General features: G+C 41.8%; 1 protein-coding gene across 15 annotated transcripts in view; it reads left to right on the forward strand.

Moving 5' to 3' along the window:
* The window catches only part of ARID1B (AT-rich interaction domain 1B), a 434,368-nt gene that overhangs the window by 388,094 nt on the left and 25,452 nt on the right, over positions 1-20,822 (forward strand). For 8 of the 15 annotated variants that reach the window (XM_016956518.4, XM_016956514.4, XM_016956520.4 and 5 more), the window contains 4 exons: positions 3,875-4,020; positions 10,858-10,967; positions 11,700-11,858; positions 17,839-18,048. In XM_016956518.4, coding sequence (XP_016812007.3) covers positions 3,875-4,020; positions 10,858-10,967; positions 11,700-11,858; positions 17,839-18,048 — 625 coding nt within the window. The remainder of the gene's footprint in view (positions 1-3,874; positions 4,021-10,857; positions 10,968-11,699; positions 11,859-17,838; positions 18,049-20,822) is intronic. The other 7 variants (XM_016956522.4, XM_009452287.5, XM_054686454.2 and 4 more) reach the window with 1 other exon arrangement.

Genomic DNA, 20,822 nt, shown 5'->3' on the forward strand with positions numbered 1-20,822 from the left:
GTGTTGGTCAGAAGGGGCTCAGCAGCCAGGGAGCGCTGCTCTGGCCCAGCTGCTGCTGAGGTCGCCTCGAAACCCAGGTCGCTGTGGTCTCGGGCATTGTATTTTCAGCCCCACCAAACAAGGAGCTTTTTGTTGTGAGCCACAGACTCCTCCTAGGTTAGCAACACCACGCTGAGCAGGAGTGCTGGGTTAGTTAGGGCGGCAGCCATCTTAGGAGTCCATCCACGGCCCGCTGTCTCCACTAACCAAAATCAGTGGCGTGCAGTGCGAGCCTTCTTTTGGTATCAGGCCCATGTTGCTTGTTCAAAATTACCAAGACTCTTGGCAGTAGTGTCTCAAGCAAGAGCAAATAGGATTTCCTCTGCAATGGTGAAAGACTGGCTCTCCCCACCCAGACAGGCACCCACTGCTCTGCCCTGGCCACGTGTGGCCTGTGCTCCTGGGAGGACTCACTTCCTGCCCTGGAGGCCCAGTAGGCCTGCAGCAGGTGTCCAGGGAGCTGTTGTATTCATGTCTCCCACTACCCCTCACTGTGGCCAGCTCCCTGAAGCCTGTATTCCAGGACTCCCGGAGAGTTTACACCCTCTGGTTTGTCATCTTTGTACAACCGCAGGGCCATACACCAGACAGATGGAAAGGCATGGTGCAGCAGGCTGCCAGGAGCCAGGCACTTGGTCTCACTGAGTGTTAGCAGTGTTAGAGTCCCATAGAGAAAGAAGTGTAGTATACCGCACTGATAGTAGGTTTGGGGAATTCTATTTCTGCTACTTACTAGCTGTGTGACTTTAGGCAAGTTACTTAACCTTTCTGATCTTTATTGCCTTTATTAATATATGAGCATAATTCCACCTACCTTCCTCCAGGAATCTAAAACATTAAATGTGTATGCCTAGAATGTGCACCAGGCATGCGGTAAATACTAAATAAATTACTGTCACTATCATTACCAGCCCCTCCCTGTTCAGGTGTAAAAAACTGAAATCCAAAGGACCAGAGCTCCCAGAGCTCCAGTGACAGAGTCAAGACCCCTGGCTTTTTAACCAAACTTTTAAAACTACAGATGTGCTTTAATTAAGGACGATTGTAACCAGCAACTGACATCCAAGGCATGGACCTCATTGTAGTTTAAAGGTATTTCTTAAAACCTGTAGTGTGTGCCTTCATCATCTTCTGGTGATTAAAGATGGGTAGTGATGGACAGTGCTGTCCTGGGGGAGAAATCCTAGATGAGGGTTGGATGATTACTTCTTTCAGTCATTTGCCTGGTGGATTTTCTATTCTGATTCTCTTTTTTACCTTAGTATAAACAAGTGTCTCAAGGAACCATTAGTTTCATACATGTTAGTTACACTATATATGAGACGGAATTTAATGGAAGCTTGAAAAGGCGACCATCTTTGTAATGCCTTTTTTCAAGAATAAAAATGTTCTGTAGTAATTCATCCCTTTAACAATTTTTTTTCTTTTTTTTAGTAATTCTCATGTGCAAGGGATTAATTAGGCCCAGATCCTCCTCTCAGGAGGCTTCCATACCTAGAAGAACCAAGACATGCGTAAATTATTTTAACATACAAAAGAAAGAGGTCAGTGCTACAAAAGGCATAGATGAAGCTAAGTGGAGAGGCAGGGCTTACTTTCAGGAAGGATGACAAGGACAGCCATCACAGAGCAGTGGCCACTAAAATGCATCTTGGAGAATGGGCCAAAATTGGCTGTGACTTGGAGGCAGTCACTGACATGGAAGTAGCCTTCCAGAAAACATAACCGTCCACAAGTGAAGATGCTCTTCAGTGATTGTCTGCTAAGACACTGAGAGCAGTCCCATCAGGCGCCACTTTTGAAGCAGTTACCTAAATGCTCAATTGTCCCTTGTTTGAAGAACACCTCAGAAGGGATACTTCTAAGGTACTTGAGTTAATGCCAACACTCTGCAAGATGATGTAAAGCCCTGAACCATATAGGGATGTGTTTATAGCTACTGTGCAATTGTGTGCATGAGTATGTGATGACCTAGAGGTTAATCAGAAGCTGTTGGATGATCTCAGATCTGTTCTTAATGAACTCCAAGGGGTATTCTAATTCTGATTTAGCAGTCTGCAGTTATTCAAAGTGGACCGTCAGGAAGCTAAGAATTGCAGGCTAAAGTAACGCCCATTTCTCCCTGAGCCACCCTCATACCTAAGAATCTTTCAGCTTCTAACAGTGTTCTTTCCAAGCCATCATGGTACATTAGATTGTACAGAATTTCTCTAGTTTGTCTAATATTTAAAGTAGACCAGTTATGGCTTTGATAGCTTGATTTTGCAGATGGTCCATGTTTGAACTTTTTGTACAGAGGTTTTTCAGTTGAGTCCACTGAAAATAGGTAAACAAAAGGAACAGTATATTTAAAAAAAAAATGATTTATGGACCAGACATGGTGGCTCACACCTGTAATCCCAGCACTTTGGGTGGGCATATCGCTTTGAGCTTAGGAGTTCGAGACTGGCCTGGGCAACATGGCAAAACCCCGTCTCTACAAAAATACAAAAATTAGCTGGATGCTGTTGGCTCACATCTGTAGTCCCAGCTATTTGGGAGAGTGAGGCGGGAGAGTCGCTTGAGCCTGGGAAAGCAGAGGTTGCAGTGAGCCAAGACTGCGCCACTGCACTTCAGCCTGGGCGACAGAATGAGACCCTGTCTCAAAAAAACATAAAAATAAAAAAATAAGATTTATGTTAATCTTTTAAAGGATCTCATTTTAAAATGTCAACTATTATACCAAGTGATAGCTTAATGGTGGTGGAGGGGGTTGTAATTAATTTGGAACAGATAGGCAGGGTGTCTTTGGATTTGTACCCCTCTTACTAGCTTGTACTCCTAAGATGAAACATGAGTAGCCAAAACTTTGAAAAATTTTTTAAAGGTATGCTCTTTACGTAAGAAGAGCTTGACTACAATGGTGGACTCTTTTGACGTTTTTGCCACCTTGCTATCATTTCTGTTTTTAGGGCAATCTCTACACCACTGTGCAGTTAAAATCTCTCCCCCATCTCGTTACTAACAGTCAGAGAATTGACATTGTGTGACAGTTATCTGCTTCAAATCAGAGAATACTCTTGACCTCTTTGCAGGAGTGAAGAGAAGTCTGACAGGGCGTAAGACAAAACTAACAAGACTAAGTCACCAAGACCGCCTTGTAGGTCTGCACCACCCTGGGGACGGGCGACTGCATGCTAGGGACACGTGCAGCTGATCTAAGTGCCCATCCTCCTCTGTAACGTAAAAAGCCCAACCAACAAGAAGTGGAAGTCTGATGTCTACTGTGGCATTTTAATGTAGGGAAATTGGTATGTTTTTAATAGAACCTAATTACCAAAGTTAAAGAGTAGGGTCGGGGAGAGTTTTGGAAGTGCTTTCTCCCATATTCATTATATCAGAAAATTTAGGTCAAAGAAGTTTTTTTAAAAAACATTCCCACACTGCCCATTTGTTTTTCATTTCTTAACCTTTGGGTTTTTATGTGAGGATACTAAGTAGTGTTAATAGTCAGAAGTTAATTTTGCTTGCTTTTGTAATTCCTGTTCTTATTTCAAGTTCCCCCTTTCTTGCTTATATTCCTCTATATAAATAATAACCTGGAACACTTGACATGATTAAAAATATGTGATTTACTTGCAGAACTTGTAATATTTGGAATTGTAAAGGGGTGTATTAAAGAGTTACCTAGCAATAGAATTCAGCCTTTCTCTCCAGGAAATAATCTGTTTTACACAAACATGAAAAGTTATAGCCCCACCCCTTACATAAATGCATTAGTAGAAATGACTGCCAGGGCAAACCGCTGCTAATGTGCATGGTCGGTATATGTGTGCTGTGCTTTCTCTTCCTGTAGGCAAGGCAGTTTCCCCGGCATGAACCAGAGTGGACTTATGGCTTCCAGCTCTCCCTACAGCCAGCCCATGAACAACAGCTCTAGCCTGATGAACACGCAGGCTCCGCCCTACAGCATGGCGCCCGCCATGGTGAACAGCTCGGCAGGTAACCTTGGCAGCTCTGTGCTCCTGAGCCCCTCTCTCTCCCCTCTCCTCCTCTTAGGCTCCACCAGTGAATCTGCCTAAACGACCCGAGAAGGTGGATCAGTTGGCGAAAGTGGGAATCATACTACTTTTCTGCTTCTCAGAAACTTGCTCCATCTATTTAAGACTTGAGAATTACATTATATTTTATGTAAATTATTTTTATTCAATCTGTGTTTGTATAACAAGTGGACATATTTCAAGTATTATTGGAGATTGTTAAATATGCACACTAAGTTCTCTTTCTCTTTGGGAATTATTAGTATTGGAAGATCCTCAAATTCTCTCCATTTGGTAGTGGTGGAGACAAACATTTCGAATTCACATTTCAGGGGAAATCGCTGGAAGGGCAGAGCAAGGGGGGTTTGAAGTACTTTTTACATTTAGGGAAACACCTCTAAATATATGCTTGGAAGTAGCTGCTTCATAAATGCTCTGTGCAGATTGTCTCTATTGGGAAACTGTTTTAAATGTTTCATGATGTTTAGTTATTTTAACCCATTTTATAATCTCCACAGTAGCGTTCTTAAAAGTCATGCCTGATGATTGCAGTGGATGAGTAGCCAATGTGTGGAAAATATCAAGAGTGTCTGAAACTGTGCATATCTCCCATGATCTTAGACTCTTCAAGACCCTTGAACCCCCTCCTCAGGTTCCGTAACTACCTAAAGACAATGAGTACCACTTTTTACATAAAGTGATGTGTATTTCCAGCGACCTGTTACTCTCTGTCACATGTTAAAATGGATCTCACGGGAGGATTCCCTCCTTCAGAGACTGCGGGGCGTGGCTTAGCCAGTGTGTATCCCGTGATGCCCCGTGATGCATTAGGAATGCATGAGACAGCCAGATCCTTGGTTCTTTCTGATTAAATTTTTTATTTCTTCTGCCTTTCACCTCCTTTCTGGCCTGTCTTTGAAAGGCCTCCCCAGAAGTTCATGTTTCTGTGTCTGGCGGAACAGCCAGTGAGAGGCTGGGCTCGCCTCCTGTCTGAGCTTCTGCGTCGTTGATTTCTAGGACCTAATTGAAGGGTGACATTCCATGATGATTTCTCTTGAAAGATTTATGAAAGAGGAACACATAGAAACTAGTGGTAAAAATGAAGGTTTTTAAATAAATAAAATAGCCCTTCCTGATGCTCCGTTGAGTGCTTCTCCATCACAGTTTGGTGGATGTTTTACATTCGAGATGAAGGTGAAAAGCTTGCAAACAGCCTGTTAGCTGGAAGCCTCTTCTTTCCCTAATTTCCCTAACCAGTGCTGGCCCAGGTAACAGAGTATTGGGTTGTGACATACTATGTTTTGTCTGACTTGCTGGAATAAAATTACTTGAGAGCATTGAAACCACACAATCAATTTTCACCTAATATCAGCAGCGCTCATTTTCCCCTTCTTCCTTTGGACCCCAGAGCCACAAAAACAACCAACAACAAGCAGATGGTCCAGCGCCCTGCCTCAGAAGATTTATGTATTCCTAAGGAATAGCCAGCTTAATGGAGATTCACAGAGAGGGTTTCTTTCTATTCTTATTATTCAGATAATTCAGCTATTCGTTATTCCGTACAGAGGAAATCTGTTCAGTGAAAGGCCGTCCATCCTCACGATCTTTTGTATGGGGTGGTAGTGTATTTTTTACTGCATTGTACATTTTGAAACATTGAATTTTTAATAATTTAAACATTTATCCAATTTTCCTCTACACGTTGATCTGATTTTATCCCACCTTGATTAAGTGAAATACATAACAGAGGAGGACTGGCCATTTCGCATTGGCTGTGCACCTAGCAGCAGGTACACGTGAGTCTGCTGTTACTGCGTTCTGATCTCTCAGAGAGACAGGAGTGACGCAGAGCGTTACAGCACAGCCCCTGTGAGCATTGGGATGCGGGAGTGTCTACCTGACTGCACAAGAGATGGGCCAGAAATGGTGGGATCACCATCACTCCAGTCTCCTTGGTTTGGGCCCATGGAGATAAATTACCAGTGATAACAGCAAAGTGTTTCTCCATCAAAATATACTTTTGGAGAAAGCGAGGACAGCACAAATGATGGCCAGGTCTGGTGGTGGAATTTTCTGAACCTCAGCAGCCAGTGCAACCAGCATTCCAGCAATTTTCTTCACCGAGTTCAAACAACTGTGTTGTAGACAGTGTACGGGGCCAAAAAAAAATCCTCCTGTGTAGTGACAAATTGTTACAGGCTTCAGTGAGCAAGTAATTATTTAAATGGAGTCAGTGTGAGTATAAATGTGACAACTATTTCTTCACTTAAAATGCCAAGGGAAGGAGGATGGTAAGCAGTGGGAATTTTTCCTTCTAAAGAGCTTTTTTGGTTTTGTTTTGTTTCAATTATTTAGATTAAAAGGTTAGAATTATGTATTACTGTGGACAAAATTACAAATCACTGTAATACAATACATGTGTGATTGGTTAGGTTTTACTTATTTGTGTTGAGTTTTATAATATTCATTAGTCATTTGCACTTGTCTGCATATAAACCGTCATCTTAAAGTGGACATCTAAATTCCAAAAACTTTATCTCCCATCTGTGGTTCTAAGTTTGCCTCACCAGACGCTACTCTACAAAATGTAGGGCATTTCTCCTACTGCCACCTATAAATAGCACAGGAGCGGCCATATGTGCTGCTGGAACCAGGCTTTCTCACAGAGAGCCCTGGGCACATTCCAGAAGTGAGTCCTTCTGCTAACCTAGCACCACTCAGTCCCAAACGCAAAGTGTCCCGTTAATGCCCTGCCAGTACAGGGTATCCCAGCTCCAGTAGGCCTTTACGAAGAAAAAGGCAATCACACTGCCACAAAAAGTGAGAACCTCCTACCTCCGGACCTCCTGCAGTGCTTGTTAAAACGACCGATTCCGGGGCTCCCTTCAGAATTCTTGAGGTGGGTCCAGGAATCCGCATCCCTGACCACTTCCGCAGGTAGTTTTCATGCATGCAAGCTCAAGTTTGAGAAGCGCCAATGTGGAGGTATTTTGCTCAACAGTCTCCTGGCAGATCTGCTGCCAGCTTTGTGGGGCATTAGCTGTTTACCAGATGATTTGCTGTTTTGAAATTGAAAAAAAGAAAAGATTCACAGAACTACTCCTAGAATATCAATCTTCCAGCTGGATCACTGTTTTCTGTCTTGGGACTTCAGGGTCTCTCACAAAGGAAGGTTTGGGTCTTCAGTCTCATTGCGAGGGGCTGGTTGTCCGGGTTGTTTGTAGAGGTTGCTGGGGTGCTCACTTGCATGCTTGCTCTAAGGTAATGATTTCAAGTGAATTGCTGCCCTCCCACCATATACAAAGGACTTGATAAAAGGGTTTTGATAAGTTATGAAAACCAAATCTCTTAAACTGGGGGAAAATAGATCCTGAGATTATGCCAAAGTATGTGGATGGCTCCAGACTCTGTAGGTGGCTGGGGGAGCTGGTTTCCTTGGAAAGCCACCCAGCATGGCCAGTGTCCTGGGGGTGGCCACAGTGGGGAGGGGGCGCTGATGGCAATGATGGGGTATGCAGGGCCTCCAGGGTGCTCGCTGGCCCCACCCTGTGCCATGGAGGGTCCTCCCGGTCAGGGCTGTCAGGGCCTTGCGTATCCAACGAGAGCAATGCGTCTCCCGAGCCGTTCTTAGATCCTGTGTGTGTTACCTTCACAGTGGACTTTCGGTCTTGGCACATGTAAACATAGTCATGAACATCCGCGGATGTACATAGATCAGCCCTCTGTGTTTTCAAAAACAAGAAATCAAATATTTTGCAGTCTGGTATATTACCATGAAATGAAAAGAACTGTGCATTTCTGACCTATTTCACCATCTTCTGGAAATGATTTTGCAGACTTGTAAGGAGACTGAGTAAAGGAAGAGGAAGAAAGCAGGCATGAGTGTTGAAGTTCGGTTTGACTCATGTCATATGTTCTTTACGTTCCTTTTGAGTATATTAAATCCAGTGTGGAATAGCTGCCTTAGGACCTTGACCCACACTTACTTTAAGAAATCGTTCTAGTTCTTAAATTTCAATGGTAAAGCCAGAGGCTGGTGCTTGAAAAGTATTTACAGTGCTCAGGCAGCACTTTCTGCAGTTACAGATTCTTTACTGCCCCTTTTTATGTCTGAACTTTACATACTGGATTACTCGTGTCAATAGGAGAAGGAACAGTGCCTTGATTTAACACGTCCTTGTAATAGTTGTGGTCCTTCTCTTCTGGTAAAGGAGAAGAAACAGTGCCCCTGGAGTCCCATTGCCTTGGGAGGCATATGGCTCGTTTCAGTGATTCCTTGAGAATTCTGGTAAGAAGTCAAAAATAAGCATTTAAATACAAAGAATAGTAAAAACCACAGTAAGGAAAGAGCTTCTGATCCATTTAGTAAAATAAAACATACATTTTATAAGGTAGAAATATTAAATAGAACCATTTATTACTCTAAATTCTATCCTTATTTATCTCTCAAAATAATAGAACAGTGCCACTTTTGATAATTTTTCTATTTGCACACCCAAAATGCCTGTTTTAAAATATATAATAGAGAATGAAGAAATTTGGGGAATTTCAGACCAACAATGTGTTTATATTCGTGTAAGTCTGATTTTCAAATCAGTGTAAATTGTCAGTAATTTCCATAATACATATTGGCCTAGTTCTGTATGCTTACAAGTTGCGTTTGTGTATGCTAACACATTTAATGCGTAAAATAGAATCTTACTATTCCTGCCTTCAAAATAATATTCATACATAATTTATTGTAAATACTGACAAAACTACCACTTAAAACCATTGGAGAAGCTCGATGCCACAGAAGCCATGTGCCCATGACTTTACCACTTTCTCTGGAATTGTTTTGGCTGTCATTCCTTTGAACCCGCTCTGAATCAACTAGCCAGGACATGTGGACTCGCATAAATAAGCCCCTCTTTTCGCACTCATCCTGCTCTTTTATCCTTCCATTCTTCTGAAAAGGGTGTTTTTTAATGTACAGGTTTACTAATTCATATCTCGTTAGACCCCAGAGACAAAACTGCGTGGAAGCAGTCCAGTCCGCTGCTTTGAACAAGGCGGTCTTCGCGGTGTAATATCTCTCAGCTGCTTGAGGTTTCACACATTCACAAAAATAACAGCATTTTTAGCTGATCCCAATAGATTTTTCTCTGCAGCTGCATCACTTGAAAAAGCTTTTTGTTCCAGTTCTTAAAGTCTAAGTATTGAAAGTAATTTGAAAAAAAGAAAAACATCCCAATTATGATTTGTGTGTGTTGTGATGACTTCAAGGACTGACTGGGCTGCAAATGGGCTTTGAAAAACAAGCCAATGCGCCCGTGGAAAAGACGGGATTTCAAAGTGTATTGTTGAGTGTGCTGATGTAAACTCATGGGCACGTGGCAGGGCAGGCTTTTTTGGCAGGACCTGTGGTCTCAACCTGCAGTGATGCTAACGATATTAGCAAATTAGCACCACAAAGCTTGCCAGCTAATTCACCAGAGCCTGCTCACTCTCTCACTGCTGTAATTAAAACTAATTATTTTCTAAAACATAGTAATACATGAATATGTGCAATAATCATTTTGTAGTGGGCAATCTGCGGAGCCTTTTTTAAAGCTTTTTTTTTTTTTCTTGGCACATAACGCTACATGTGTCCCGCCTTGGTTGAGCCAGCACTTTCATTTGCAGAATGTAGAATGGGCCCTGTTCATCAAACCTCAGGTTTATTTTCATTTGAAATAGGCCTGGTTTCTGGTTCTTCCCACTCATGTATAAGGCTCATCATTCTCTCCCGTCTCTCTCCTTCCCTCTCTTCCTCACTCTGACTCTTCACATCTGGTTGGTGCCTCACTCGCAGCCCCTGCAGCCCAGTGTTGCGCAGATGGTTTTCACAGTGGGGTTCTGTAGAAATTCAGCTGTTATTCCCTGGATAGCTACACTGATTCCTTACTCTAGTCTTGTTCTTCCACTAAAAAGAAATCTAAACCCATATTTTTAACCTGAAAATGTCTGCTGGTATCTGCAGTGAATGTGGAGAAATCAGTTGTTTTATGGTGAACCTTTGATGCTAAAGCCTAAATAGAATTGATTGGATTTCTGAGCCTAGTGCTAGAAAATATGGTGTTGACTCTGGAGCTGCTGTGGGCCTCTGACCTGGGCATTGAGCTGCTGTAAGGGTTGATGACCACAGGCTCTCAGACAGACTGAAAGGATCCCAGCACAACTGCAAAGTAATCAGAAATCCTTTCCTTCCAAAATTTATTTTTAATTATATTGTTTTTGAAGCCATCTGCTGTGATTGTCTTCCCTTATTGTTGACTAGACTACATGCAATAGATAAGGTTTTCAAAAGAAACACTGTGAAATGTCAAATAATTTTGCAAACTATAGATTATTTGCACTTATGAAATTAAGAAGGCGCTAAATCCTCTAGGACCTAGGTAGAAAATACGCACACCCAGTATTTGCCTCCAACTCCTGATTAGTAATTTAAACATTTGCCTTATTTCCACTTGTTGCCTACTCTTTTGAAGGTATAATAATTTTGAAAAAATAATATTGCTATAAGTTGACCTTCATAGGTTTGGGTCTTAAGCACACAGAATGACTGCCCTTTTTTTTTAGATAAAAAAGGATTTTTCCAGAATGCAGTGCTGTTTGCATTTCAGAAATTAATATGCTCCCCATTACAATTTCTTTTTTCTTTTCTTCCTTCAAGGGAAATGCGAGGGCCTCCTGCTTCACTCTGTAACTTGTGTTGGCAGGAGTACAGTCTGACGAATCACACATATAATCCTAAACTCTTTCTCCTGTTTTCGATTAGCATCTATGGGTCTTGCAGATATGATGTCTCCTGGTGAATCCAAACTGCCCCTGCCTCTCAAAGCAGACGGCAAAGAAGAAGGCACTCCACAGCCCGAGAGCAAGTCAAAGGTACTTCCTTCGCCTCTGCACGCGGTGTGGGGTCTGCCTAGCAAAAAGCTGCCATGTCGTTCTCTCTTCACTGGTGTTGGCCGACACTTTTTTTTCATTTGGTCTCCTCTGCATGCCTTCATTTTGTGCAACATGTTTGTAGTCTTCTTTTCTTTCCCCAGCCCCTTCATGGTGTGGATCTGAAAGTTACTAGTTCTTATGGCATTAACTCACGGTTGGGGGAGAGGGGTGGAGGGACAAGACCCACCTAAGAAAAATGCTTCGGGGTGGGGAGAAGTAGGGGTCCTGCCTGGTTTCGGTACTTGCAGCCATTTTCTCTGCCTTCAGTTTATAGCTTCCTGTTTTGGCCGCCTCAGCAACAACAACATACTTAATATTTTGCTTTCCTGCCTTATTTGATAAATAAGGTGAACAGCTTTTTTTTTTTTCTTTCTTTCATAAGGGGTAACCCATGCTTAGCATTCCATGTAAGCTTGAAGTAAGCATGGTGGCGTACTGGCCTTCTCCAGCATCCAGCAGACTTACCCAATTATACTAATTAAGAATGTTGTTTTAATACCTTTATCTATGTGTGGTTTTGTGTGTTTGTTTGTACATGTCTTTATATATATATATATATATATATAATATATATAAAAAAATTAGTTTGTTAAAGTGGATGTACTTTTTGTTATTTTAAATAAAGTTTGCCCTACCTTTGTCATTTTTTTTTTTTTTATTCCTCTACCACAGGATAGCTACAGCTCTCAGGGTATTTCTCAGCCCCCAACCCCAGGCAACCTGCCAGTCCCTTCCCCAATGTCCCCCAGCTCTGCTAGCATCTCCTCATTTCATGGAGATGAAAGTGATAGCATTAGCAGCCCAGGCTGGCCAAAGACTCCATCAAGCCCTGTAAGTGGCTCTGGTTTTTTTTTGTTTTTTTTGTTTTTTGTTTTTTTGGGGTTTTTTGATAATTAATTAATTCTACTTGAATGCTTGCTTGTTTATTTGTTTTGTAAGACTTTTTCTTCATTATTTATCCATGAAAGGGTTTTCTTTATAAATAATAATATTAGTGACAAAATGAATAAAGTTTGCGTGCATCAAAGAAGTTGATTTCTGGTAATGAAAAAGCTGTTATAAAGAAGCACCTCTATACAAAGCATGCGAGTGTGTTAACTGGGTCCAAACTCCTTCACATAGTGACTTTTTTTAAATGTCTGATCCATTATGCACTTATAGAAGATTCTTCAAATGCGTTACTTCTCCATTTATATGGGAACTAATAGCAGCCATTGACTGAATGATAAGTTTGGCCCCTGACCTGTATTTTGCATGTTCTATCTATTTCAAAACTGCCTACCTGAAAGAAGTAAATACTCAATTTGGGTATGGTTTAGTGTAACATCAGCCCTGCTTTATTTTTAACCCATTTGTCTGAAATTAATAAAAACGTACAAGTTGTTAGTATGTGAATGAATTTTTAGTTTAATAATGTGTACCTATGTTAGAATCAGTTGAGATAGAACAATTGTATTCTGCACAAGACTGCTGATAATCTTGAAATTAAGTGTTGATTTTTGTATGATATATAAATTATAACAAAAATGTCACGGATGTATCAGGGAATTTTGTAAGCCTCAATGTTCTTCCGACCCTAGAAGTGGGCCTTTAGTTTCCTACTAAAGAAATTCTGTACCATTAGAGAGAGAGAAAAAAAAAGTAATGGTGCTGAAGCAACCTTTATTTTACATTCATATAAAGAATCAAAAGATCTTAAAAAAAACAACAACATGCAATTACTTGCCAAGAAGGCTTAATTAACATGCTCATTTCTGTAGGACGATGTATTGACAAGCACGGCTCAGGAAGGCAAGTTGGAGGCAAGAAGACTCTAGCTGTGCAGAATCTGGCAATCTAGTCAAAACCCCAAAAGGAGGCTGCTATTAATTATCCATTCACTGGTTTAAACAGATAGAGCCTGAAGGCTTGAAGAGTTGGTTGTTCTAGTAAATGTTTGTAAAATTCACATGCAGCTCTAGGATAACCAGCATTTTCCCTTTCAGAGGAGGAAAGGGCGATATTCGCTCTTACCTTCTCTGTAGCTACGTTTCGATTTTGCAGCACCCGTGATGAAAGAGAAAGCGCTTCTAGGATGGGTATAGCAGACAGTGCGCTTCTAGGAGGGGTGCATCCGAACTCGCAGGAAGGGGCGCAACTCCTGCATTTTGATGTCTTTGTGTTATTTGCTTTGAGTCTCAGAAGGCAGCCGACATTGTGTTTTTCCCTCATAGTCTACCCTGGTTTTTTGTTTTGTTTTCTTTTTTTAATAGGAAAAGCATTCCTGAATCAGTAATGCTCTCAAGTTAACAGGTAGAATTCAGATAACTTCTCAAAAGTATTTGTGTGTTGGCCCAGAGGGAGAATTTCAGAGGTTAAAAATAATAATCTTTAAAACTTAAGATAATAATTAAGGGCTGGGTGCGGTGGCTCACGCCTATAATCCCAGCACTTTGGGAGGATGAGGCGAGTGGATCACCTGAGGTCAGGAGTTCAAGACCAGCCTGGCCAACATGGTGAAACCTTGTCTCTACTAAAAATACAAAAATGAGTCAGGCATGGTGATGGGTGCCTGTAATCCCAGCTACTCGGGAGGCTGAGGCAGGAAAATCACTTGAACCCGAGAGGCGGAGGTTGCAGTGAGCCGAGATCGCGCCACTGCACTCCAGCCTGGGCGACAGAGTGAGACTCCATTTCAAAAAAAAAAAAAAAAAAAGATAATAAGAATAAGCACTTATTAAAAAGAAAGACTAACAATAGACCATATTATATTGTTTAAAACTTTTCATCTTGCTAATTTCATTGACTTATAAAGAAGGCTTGAGATAGTCACAATATTTTAATTCACTAGTTAAGATTATCTCCATCCACTGTAGGAGACTTTATCAAAATCTGACTTTCTCCTTTAATGTAAGACAATAGCAAACTGAATTATAGACTTTGTTTTCTGATTATAATTAAACTTGAAATTGTGTATTTTTTCTCAATATTTCCATATATATGATCTCTTCCTGTACCATAAATAGTTTTAAGAATTTGCAAGCAAACTTCTGGCTCCTGTAGTAGATAGGAACAAGAGAAGCTGAAGTTCACAGTAGTGGAAAATGTCAGATTATTGCTCTGTGTTGAGAAAACAGCCACTTTTTTGAATGAGATGCTAATTCAGAAAGGGGAGCAAAAGAGAGTATAATGAAGAACCTAACATTATCTCTGCTATCAAATCACTGCAAATACATGCAACCCCGGAATAGTTAACTGCTCTTTCTGAGATGCTGCTTCAATTTGGGCTTAAAATTGCTCTTAATAGTGTCCTTAATAAAGCCTGTCTAACAGCAGGTCTGGAAAAGGCAAAATGATGAAGATGCTCTATGCTTTGACAGTGTACTGTGGACCAACATTGTTTTGTTACAGAACATTCTAAAATAAAAATAAACATTTGTCCATACACATACACATACACATATTACCAGGCATATGGTAAAGACTGCTGAAATGTAAATCTGCCTAAAAGACTTGAGGAAAATGTACTTATAGGCTTAATTAAAGTATATGCAAGGAAAACATTTGTGGCACCATAATAATGTCTTGCTGTAATTTTACAGCAATTTCCATTCCTTTTTCTTGCCTCCACAAAGTTTCACAGCAGTAGGATACAATTTTTGCAACACTGAGGCGGTACTAGGTAGGCCTTAGTGACTGGGAAAAGTGAACCCGTCTTTCCGAAGGGCGAGTTTGTTTGCCCACTGTCAGTGGGAGGAGTGTAAATGAAGACCTTTATCCAAAGCCAGTGTCTATGAACAAGGACAGTATGTTCGGAGCCTGGTCAGTGATGAGAGTGATAACGTACATGCTCTCTATTCACTAAGTCTTTAATTGCCCTCTGTTCAGACACCAAATATTGGCTGTGGTCATTGCCTGCCCAGTATGCAAACCATAAGCTGGGGTGGAGGCGTTGAGTGCTGGCAGCGGACGCAACCTCTTGCTCAGCCTTCAGTCTTACTAGACTGTGCCCACGTTCACTCCACACCTTGCTCAGTGAAATCCTGTTTATAGGATATTTGAATCAGCTGTTAATTCCTGTTAGCATGTTGCCAAGCTTTTCACACCCTTTTTGTCCATTGGAGTAATCACTCATGGAAAAAAAAAAATGCTATCACAGCCCTCCAGCATGCAGAGCACCACGCTAAGTGTTGGTGGTCAGCATCCACCCAAACTCTGACTTGTGGAACTTAGAATCTAGTCGGAAAAGTGGATGTCAGACAAATAGTTACGTGCAAAACATACAGTTTTACACAGTGTGTGACGTCGTGCTGCAAAGGAAAAGTAAAGCGTGTGGCAGTGGTGAAACTGAGGCCCTGGTTTAACTAAGTGAGCCAGCCTCGGGAGGCCTCTTCGGAATTTATCACGTAAACTGAGGCCTGACCGTGTCAGTTCCCTGCAGATGCAGTTTCCTACATTATGGTGCCATAAAAATGCCTCTTAGAAGATCTAAAAATTATGAAAAAGAACTATTCTCTTAGAAAGTATCTTCATTTAATTTTTCCAGTGTTATGACAACAAATTGAGATAGGCACAAGTTAATTAAACTTAAGTTTATTTAACCAAGGAGAGAAAAGTTAATATATAGTCAAACTGTGTCCATCAGTATCTCAGGCCTATTCCAGCTTGTAAGAATCCAGTCCCTTCAGAAGCAAGAACAAGCATTTCTGTGCCCCATTGCTCCGTTCATGATTCTATTCATCCAGAACCACTCCCCAGTTTCAGTTTAGAGAGGACTAAACCAGGAACGGCAGATGGATCTTACAAACAGGATATTGGTTGAGCTAATTGGAGCAATTTTAAATTGAAATGATTGCTTTTATTTGTCTTATCTTTAAACTGAATCTCAAACTTTTACCTCAGTTTTTTACAAATAAAATGCAAGAGGGAAGTTGTTTTACTGTTAACTGATTATAGATTATAATGCCTTTTTCTTCATGTTCTTATTTCAAATTTTCACTTTTGAAAAACGTTGGACCCATTTTTTTAAGTGTAACTCCCCAAAGAAGAAAAAAACTCTATACTAAAATTTAGAAACCTCTTAATAATAACTGTCCTGTTAATAAAAAAGAAAACTCCATACTAAAATTTAGGAACCTGTTTTTAATAACTGTCCCATTAATGACGGCAGAGCTTCTGAGGTGCTGCCCGGATGAGAGTCTTGTGTAAAGTGTGTTAGAGCAGCCTCTTTTCCTAGTCAAGTAGGCCTTGGGTACAAGGATATGAAAAATAAGCTTTAAAAACTTATTTGGATATATAGTTTCTATATTCTAAGTGTACATATGGGTTTATAGACATATATATATTCACACATATATGAATATGTATACATATATATTTTTTAAGGTCTTATCTAAAGTGGTTTTTAAGTGATGTGAAGTTTAACCTCAGCATCAAAGTATATTCTAAAATATAAAACAACTATTTTTTATCATTCTACATTTTTTATTTACATCAACTGTATCACCCATTACATATTTGATAAAGAGGTTATGCCTCAGTAATTCTGAAGCTGAAGGCTTAAAATCTCAGCCCAGTGACTCTGGAGAATCACGTGTTAGTTAAAGGGAAAGCGGCGGCCTCACGTGCTGAGTAAGTTTCATTCTCAGGCATCCTTTCTGAGGGACCTACTTTTACTGGAGATCATTCTGCTAAATAAGGTAACATCTAGCCTCAATGGCAGTCATGTTAGTTAACCCCCTAAACCTTCAAAAATATGTTTAAAATTATGTTAAGCTAAATAAAGAAAAAGAAAAGGAAAAAAACTTAAGAATTCTGTCTGTAATAATTTCTCTATATTGCAAATAATAACCTAGGTATGCATAAATAAATGAAGTAAATTATTGTTCCAAGAAATCTTTATTGAGAACTGAGAAAAGATTTTGTACAATAACCCCAGTATTGCAAATATTGTAAATATTTTTACAAATACAGAGATATAAATAAGAAAGGGAAGAGATACAGTTGGCCCGCCTAGGGCTAAAAGTGTTACCTGTCCAGATTATGTAATCCACGGAGTAGGCTTCAGGTGTTCAGAAACGGCAACTCTTGATATTTTAGTGTCAGGTAAAAGCAGGTACATAGAAACCCAAGAACTAGAGTATCAATATAAAACACATGAGCATATAAATACATGGGCATAAAAATAAATGTATATGTTTATCCATAAATCCCAAAGCTTTGATTGACCCTTAGTTTATCTAAAAAAAAAAAAACAAAAAACACACGAGCTTATAGCCCACACCACTGGTTCCCGTGACTGGAAATCTACCTTATATTTTTCAGCAAGCACCGTGTGGTTGCTCATGCTCCAGATGCTGTAGCATTTTAACGAAGATACCCTTTAGCCATTCTTGTTTTGACAAGGAAAAGTAGGAGTCCTTTTAATGTTTTGGGCTCTATAATATCACATGTAAAAATTTTAATTCACTATGATCATTCCATGAGCTAGAACCCTTTTATTTTTAAAAATAACATGAGGTGTCACTGGAATTTTGCCTTCTGGGATTCAACGCTTATATCCAAAAAGGGCTTTGTTCTTTTTTGTTTTTGTTTTTAAGTGTATAAAAGGGGGAGTTTGGGCCTTTTATTTAAAGTAAAAGTAAATTCCTAACTAAGAAAATGTATAGTTTGTGCCTGAACTAGTAGCCTTCATTCCTAATTGTTGTGTGATAGCAGTAGTTTTTAATCTCTTCTCTTCTTGTATTTGTTAGCTCATTACTTTTTTCTCACCTTCTTCCCTCTCTCTCTGCCCACCCATGCCCCACCTCCACATGCTGCTTCTGGGTACTAGAAGTCCAGCTCCTCCACCACTACTGGGGAGAAGATCACGAAGGTGTACGAGCTGGGGAATGAGCCAGAGAGAAAGCTCTGGGTCGACCGATACCTCACCTTCATGGAAGAGAGAGGCTCTCCTGTCTCGAGTCTGCCTGCTGTGGGCAAGAAGCCCCTGGACCTGTTCCGACTCTACGTCTGCGTCAAAGAGATCGGGGGTTTGGCCCAGGTAAGAATGAGTGAGGGAGGGGGTGAGAAAGGAAGCATTGTGGATAAGTTCTTGCAGTGGCTTTCTTTGAATGTGTGGACTCATTTTTTTTCTCACAAAGGAAAAGCTAAGCCTGTGTGAAAGTCGCCTTCCTGCAACCCACGTCTGTGCTGTCAGGGAGCACTGGAGGACCCTGGCTCTGCCACCAACTCGCAGCGTGACCTCAGCAGGTCATGTTCTTGGACCTCAGTTTCGTCATGTATACAGTGGGCCAGACTAGATTTTCCTGTAGGTTTTCTTACAGCTCCAGAATTCTCCGGAATCTGCCAGTAGTTCATAGTAAATACTCAGAAATGTTTTACAAATGACTGAATTAATTATCTGTGTCAGATATAAGTCACATTTACTGCTTCCCTCTATCCAGAACAGGTTAGCAGGAAAATTAAGTGATACTTGTCAAACCATGCCCACGATAACTGGACAGTTAGGAGGGCCATTGCTGTGACCTCCAGCGGGCTAGGCCTGAGGTGTGACAGGGGAGCTGCCTGGGCGGCAGATTTAAGGAGCTATCCACTGTGTGCTTGCTTGACTCTCGGAGTGAGTGCATCCTGAAGTCTCATACCCCAGGCACCGGCTTTCCTCACTGTAGCCCTCGCTCCTTAATCAGGAGTCTAGTTGTAGGACCACGCCCTGTCATAGGAACAGGGAAAAGGTACTCACTGTGTAACCTTTGTCTTTCTAAATACATGAGTCACCAGCCCCAAAGCATAGATGAGAAAACTCCTGTGTAACAAAATCAAGTACAGGATGGGGTGCAGTGGCTTACACCTGTAATCCCAGCACTTTGGGAAGCCAAGGCAGGAGGATCACTTGAGGCCAGGAGTTGCAGACTAGCCTGGGGAACCCAGTAAGACTTTGTCTCCATTAAAAACTACAAAACTTAGCCGGGCGTGGTGATGCACACCTATAGTCCCAGCTATTCAGGAGGCTGAGGTGGGAGGATCGCTTGAGCCCAGGAGTTCAAGGTTACAGTAAGCTTTGATCACACTACTATACTCCAGCCTGGGTGACAGAGCAAGACCCTGTCTCAATAAAAAATAATATATTCTTTAAAAAATAGAATAATGCTGTAGCCCAGGGACACTCACAGGGTAGTTGGTGGGGCCAGGTCTGTCTGACTCCAGACACATACTCTTCCCATTTGCCACTGGTTCTGGAGTCCAGCTATGCATTAGAATGGCCTGGGCAGCTTTTCAAAGCTGTCAGTACCTGGGCTACCACCCGACATCAATGAAATGAAACCTTCTGTGCCCAAGGTCATCTAACAGGCAGTCAGAATCAGGCGCCCTGCGCCCCACCAAGGTGGCGGGGGTCACTAACTATCCAAGGGCAAGTCATCTGCCCTGCAGGTGTCACTGACGGCCTACCGTGGTCTCAGTGCTGCGTCTCGGGGGAGAAAGGGGAGGCCTTCTTTGTGCTTAGCCTTCCCACTAGGTGCCTAATCCATTCCATGGGGGAACTGAGACCTGTGACAGAAAGAATTAGAGCTTGCCCAAGACGCTGCATAACCAGCTGCTAAGTCGTGTGATACCACGTGTGAGTGATGGTCAGCCAAGAGAATGATTGAGACACGCCTCTCTCTGACCTGGACTCCCTGACCTTTCCCCTCTGCACCTGGGCTCCTTTGCCTTCTGCCCCTGGACTCCCCTGACCTTTCTCCCCTGCACCTAGCCTCTTCTGACATGGATTTTTTAGAATCACCAAGACTGCTCAAACGATTAGATTTTATCAGCCAGCACAGAGTAGATAGTGTCTGGCTACTTCCTTACTGTGACTGTGTCCACGGTGTATATAACCAGGCTGGATCTGTCACGAGACTCTCCGCGGGCTTGTAATGAGGGTTGCTGGAATGTAGCTGGGTTGCATCTTTGTCCCCACCCCATCATGCTGTCTACCTTGTGGGCATCAGATGTGGTTGGGAGCAGGTGCTGCCACCACACAAAGCTCAGCTCCCAGCCTTCCTTCTTAGGTCACACTGAGCAGCGCCCAGCTTGCCATTTCTGAAGTAACCCGAAGACCCACGGTTTGCAGCCCTGCATTCAGTGCCAAAAGAGGGCGGTGGGCATCTCCGGGAGCATCCACAATTTATTATACACCACCGAGTACTAAGTAAATGGACAGAAGAGCCGTGTGAGAAAGTTTGAACCCAGAAATTTAATATTTCATTAAAAACCACTGTCCCCTTACCCCCTCCCTTGCCACACAACGCAGGAGACATCAAAAGGCAAAACCTTCCCCAAGTTATTTGCAAATCCTCATGTTTCATTCATATGTTTAACCTTTCATAACCTGTTCCCAAGTGGGAATCAAAAGGTTAAAATAATGCCTCGGATCTTGACGTCACATTTCAGGACTTCTCTTTCTTTCTCCTCCTTTTGCGACTGTGTTGTCTCCAGCCCTTTAAGCCTCCTTGAGTAAGAGCACCGCACAGGAAGGTGTGCACCTGCCCCGTCAGCAGGGCTGGTGGCCAGCGGCATCGCATCATGCTTTTTAAGTTGGGGGCCGTTGGTCCAGGGGCTCATTTGCCTTCGCACGAGGTGCTGCTTTTGCTTTTGCCTGACACCCCCAGCAGTCTTGGGGTGAGGGGATGGGTACGGCCCAGAATCACACGCCCACTTCTGAGGGCTTGCAGCTGCTGGAATGAGCACTTTCACATCAGTGCCCAAAAACCTAACTTGGAAAATAGTGCCGTTGTTGCTTTTTAAATGTTTTGAGATGCCCTTTTTCCTTAATTG

Source organism: Pan troglodytes, chromosome 5 (genome assembly GCF_028858775.2).
Source record: "Pan troglodytes isolate AG18354 chromosome 5, NHGRI_mPanTro3-v2.0_pri, whole genome shotgun sequence".
Lineage (NCBI taxonomy): Eukaryota > Metazoa > Chordata > Mammalia > Primates > Hominidae > Pan > Pan troglodytes.